The sequence below is a fragment of the Prosopis cineraria genome, unplaced genomic scaffold (assembly GCF_029017545.1).
Source record: "Prosopis cineraria cultivar Desert tree isolate PC_DT_omini unplaced genomic scaffold, ASM2901754v1 PC281, whole genome shotgun sequence".
In the NCBI taxonomy this organism is placed as follows: Eukaryota; Viridiplantae; Streptophyta; class Magnoliopsida; order Fabales; family Fabaceae; genus Prosopis; species Prosopis cineraria.
Window position 1 is genome coordinate 49,306 of NW_026555608.1, and position 5,383 is coordinate 54,688.

Below are 5,383 nucleotides of genomic sequence, written 5' to 3' on the forward strand. Positions count from 1 at the left end.
GATAGCCAATAGTAGCAATCTTCCCCCTCCGGCGACCAGTAACTATGGCAGCTATAGTGACAACATTCAACCATCTCTTACAAAAAAAAAAAAAAAAAGCATTTTAAGTATATGATCAAACCTATTACATTATTCGTCACTAAAATCAAAGAGTTTTCAATCTCATTAAGATCAAACCCATTACATTATTCATAACACAAAGGCATTCTTAGGCCCTTAATAAGCACAAAACATAATCAAACCACAAATGCATTACTTCATAAACTAGTAAGGTTTTTGTCCGATGATGTTGCCACGAGGATCATAGTTGCAAGTAATAAAAATGCCTCCATTGTCACACCTCACTTTAGCACACCCAACACGAATCGAGCTCTTCCACACCACCTGAGTATAGTGTCCACACATCTGACCTGAATCACATGTATTGCTGTCATAGTGATAATCTGCCTTCTCGGCCACCCACATCTTCACGGCATCCGCGCCGCTCATGTCATCGGAGCTCCATGCAAGGTTCTCCCCATACTGGCCATTGGAATGAAGCAGCTGGCAATCAGCCTTGTGTTGGTTGGCATAGTTCTGTGCATAGGAAGCAACTGTATTGTCCCAAGCTATGTTTGGAACACCCACTTGTGATCTTGCTGCGTTGCGGGCATTCACATAGTCTTGTGGTGAATCTTGAGCTGAGGCCATAAGGGCAAAGATAAAGAAGAAGAGAGAAAATAAAAGCCTGGAAGATAGCTCCATTGTTTTGTTGTTGTGTGATGTGTTTGATGAAGAAATGAGAGATGAGGAAATGGGAAGCCTTGGGGAGAAATTTATAGGGATTTTCATGCGGAAGATTAATCCGCATATAGGGTCCTACAAGTTCAGTTAATGACACCTTTTTAAAAAAAAAAAATGAGACTAAGATTTTATTAAGTTTCTCCTAGCCACTGGGGTTCTCAGTTGTCATTCTTCGTGAAGTACTTTACTTAAAATCCACATTCATTTTACATACTTCCACATGTTATCATTTGTTGCAATGAAATCAGTAAAAATTTTACCCGACCAAAAAATCACTGCAAATAAAAATTATACATTACGGTTCCAATATTAGAAAGGTAGTGAATGTGAAATTGTAAATTACAATTAATGGTGTCAATTTTTTTATTTATACTGAACATCATTTATTATAAATTACATTTACTTACATTTTCTATTCTTTTTCTACGTATAACTATAATGTGACATCTGCACATAGGATATGAAATCATTTTTATACTTAGTACCGTCATCTAATTCAAACTCAAATATTATTATTTTGTTTTCTCAATAAATAATTAGATATCTGAGGAACCTTTATTTAGTTATAGATAGTTAATTATTATATAGTTATTGTTCCATGTCTTTCTTGTTTATATGTAAAGATCATGCAATAATTATTCCCATGTAACAATTCGGTGGTTGAAAAAGACACCACTGGTTACGGAAATACATACATGCATGTGTGATAAATATACAACGTAGCAATTTTATCTTTTCTGATTCTTGAATTGCTTGGTTGGATGAGTGATCGTCCAATTAAAAATGATAGTGACAAGTTACGTTGATGACTTAGAGGAGTCAACAATCCCTTATAAAATGTGGTGTGTGGACAAAAGAAATAAGCATTGTTTTAAAAATTGGACCAAATTGAATGGTCAAACTGGTTGGATCATCAACTAGAGATAGTAACAACTTAGTTTGGATCAAAAACCTATTTTCATGATTGAGTCAAATTGGACCAGAGTTGAGATATTATTAAGCTAGAAACTTGAGTTGAACCGGCCGAGAAATAGAGCGGTTTCAAAAAATCAGATGATTTTAAATATAATATAAAAAAACTTAAAAATTTAGGAAAAAGAAAAAATTTAAAAATTAATTCCCTACTAAAAGCCAACTTTATTTTTGAATAATTCACATTATAAAATATGATTTGAAACCATTTTTTATAAAGATGTTGACAATTATATGTATAAAAACAGACACTTTTAAGTCTACTTATATGTAATTGAACTAAGATCTATACATCTTTGATAAATTATAAAATTATAATTTCTAATATTGTTAATTTACAAGTCATGTTATGTTATTTGATTAACAACTAGGCATATTATAGATTTGTTTCTTATAATTGTTTTATATATACATTTAATATTACTTTTATTTAATTATTACATTATAGATCCAACCGCTAGACTATCCGGTTAGATTATAAAAATCAAGAACCGCTGATTTTTTCAATTCAACATCCGGTCCAGGTTTTAAAACATTAAAAATTAGGACTTAATTCGGTTTTATATGTTCTCATTGTTGAGAGTTGTCTTAGATTTGTTGGGATAAGGTTTTTAGTTCTGACGAGATGGTTAGAAACCAGGACAGATTTAAGGGGGATAGCAGCCCTCAAAAATATTCATGCTTTAAAAATTAGTTTTTAAAAATTTGATAGCAAAATCTTGCCCCCCAAAGGCAAAAGAAGAAGAAAAAATTTTGGCCCCCCATAAAATGATCATAGATCTGTCACTTATTAAAAGTGTTTTATAATAAGAAAGTTAACAGGAGTAGTTTCATATGCAAAGAAAAATTAGATACCTCATAATTCAACGAAATACTATAATATCTATTGACAACTTAGCATAGTTGTACTTTTGCTTTGTTAAGTTGTTAATAGACCTTATAGTATTTAATTGCGTTGTAGGAGACTTGTTTGTAATTCTTTGTCCATCGTTTTTATCTATTGATTACATGTGGAGAAGTGTTATAATTTTTTTTTAAGGGCTAAAGTGTATATTTGATCCCCTAACTTTATATAAAGTTTCACTTTGGTCTCTTAATCTTATTAAGTATTTTTTGGTTCTCTAATCTAATATTGTTAGTTTTAAATGAGTATTTTTTGTTTGTCAATCATTGTTATTTTAAAAAAATTAAACTTAATATGTCAATAAATTAAAAATATTTTGTCAATGTTTAAAAGTTCAATGCAAGAATTTCTTATTGATAAAATTAACAATGTTAGGATTAAATGACTGCAAAAAAATATATTTTATAAAATATAAAAAAATAAAATGAAATCTTATATAAAATTTAAAGATTAAAGGTACATTTTAATAAGCTTTTTTTTTCCCCTTGAATGTTGAAATTATTCCCTCGCCTGCCGAAGAAGCTCTAGCCATCTTTCACTCAAAATAGAAAAGTTTCTCTGTTTATGATCATGATTTTGATGTAGATTACTCTTCCACTAGGGTTGACTTTAATTTAGTACTGAACTTTGTATTGAAATCTTGAAAAGTCTTGACAACAAAAAGGTGAAAGCAAATCTCTGATGTTTTTTTTTTTTTTTTTTGGGTGGAGGAAGAGAGACATCCACTAATAGCGCTTCCCCTTAACACCCATTGAGAGTCAATAATAAGACTGCAATTGAGACAGACCAATTATAATTACTCTAATATTTTTAAATAATATATAGAATTATAAAATAAACTTAACAGCTATTAATGGGGCTTTATTAAAATTCATTTGTTTTGATTTAATTACATAAAAGTATATTAAATATATAACCCTTTCCCCATGATAATTTAATAAAGTGTGTGAATTTTACATGTTGAGTACATTTTCTAATTAATATATAAGCAATATAACTTTTAGAGATACAGTATATAATAATAAAACAGGGACTGGAGAACACCAAAACGTGAAAAGCAAACTTTTTTCCATGTTATGAGAAGACGTATACATTGACGTTATTTCTTCTTATTTATTAGGATGAATTGGAAGAACCACAGTTAGATTCTATAAAATCAGTTTTAATGAGTTAGATCTCAACAAATTTTCTTTTTTGAAAATGAGTTTCAATATCAATTCAAATAATTAAAATTTAGGAGTCTCAGACTATTATTTATAGATATGACATGACATGGAAGTTTACAACTAAGATTCTTAGTTATAATTATCTGAATCGATATTTAAATCATGCTTAATTTTAAAAGAAAGTTTTGCCAAACCAGTTTTAAATATAATTTTTTGAAACTTAAATATCATTTTTTCAAGGAAATTTGTGGAACAAAAAGTGTCCAAATGAATATTTTAGCTTTAAGAATCCCTATTTACTTGGTCAACTTAAATTTGTATTCAATTGGTGACTTAAATTAACTCACTCAATGAGTGCCTTAATTGCAGTCATTTGATTTTATCAACACTTGAAATTATCAAGATATATATTTCTCTCTAGAAATTCATAACAGCCTCACGATTGAACACTTCTCATGTATGTCATCCCGTCCAAAAATTTAGAACAGTCACTAATTAGATTTGCGATCTGATTTGATCTGAGAGATGAGATTTTGTGCTTTGTGAGCATTATATAACAATTTATAACAGTCATTCGATTAAATCAGTGATTATTATTATGTCACACAAGACACTCATCGGACAATTGGAATTGTACCATTTATTGAATCTAAATCTGTCAACTTGTACACATTATTTGTTTTTCCATGTGGTGGCTAAAACTCAAAAGTAATTGAGAGAACACGTGATGTTGAATTCTCTTCTCTTGACCACCATGAATGTGTTCCGTGGAAATACGAAAAGTGAAGGATTTCGTTATAAGGACACCGAAATTGAGACTTAATTTCATTTTGTGAAAAATGAGTGTATTCGTGGTCCATAAATCCAATAAGTCTTACAAAATGATTGTGTACGTGATACGTGGTCCCATAAATCCAAAAGTCTTGACTTTTATTGGGGACAAAGATATATCAACCGAAATTTTAAATAATATTAATGATGTAACCGACTTTTTATTTCGAGTATTGTAATTAAAAGTTTTTATATTAAAGATTATTGAGAGGGGGTATATGTACATATTTTATGATTCAAAATATGTCACTCCATGAGTCATTAAATTAAATGCGCGCGTGCCTTCTTTTTCTTGGAATGTCTTTTTTAGCACATGAAGAATTGGAACATACAATTTATGTAGAATGAATTAATTAATATAGTGAGAGTGAGAGAGAGAGAGTGTCGAAAAGCCCAAACTATGAGGAAGAGGCCGGAGATAGAGAAGGTCAATTGTATGCGGTCAAGATATCAGACACCCCATGTATATCCCCTATTCATTAGAAGGTTAGCTTGATATGATTATGGAAGATTATTACTTTTAAAATTATTTTAATTAATTACCCTCTTGTCAGTCACAAAAACCAAGTGAAGATAAGAGAGAGAAAATACCATTTTATTGTAGAGGCGGCCTTAACTTAAGATTAGAGCTTATAGCTTATACATACCTTAAAATAGGGATCAAAGTCAATATAATTTATGTGTGTCATTTTTTTCTTTTTTTGGTAATCAAACATGTTTTTGAGAA

General features: G+C 30.1%; 1 protein-coding gene across 1 annotated transcript; it reads right to left on the reverse strand.

Moving 5' to 3' along the window:
- Window positions 1-264: 264 nt before the first annotated feature.
- On the reverse strand, window positions 265-744 carry LOC129296206 (pathogenesis-related protein 1C-like). Its single transcript, XM_054934801.1, has one exon. It carries the CDS (start codon window positions 742-744, stop codon window positions 265-267), a length of 480 nt encoding a protein of 159 aa, XP_054790776.1.
- Window positions 745-5,383: the final 4,639 nt, after the last annotated feature.

Excerpts from the sequence above, each read along its gene's own strand:
- LOC129296206 (XM_054934801.1), bottom strand. The coding sequence starts at position 744 with ATGGAGCTATCTTCCAGGCTTTTATTTTCTCTCTTCTTCTTTATCTTT.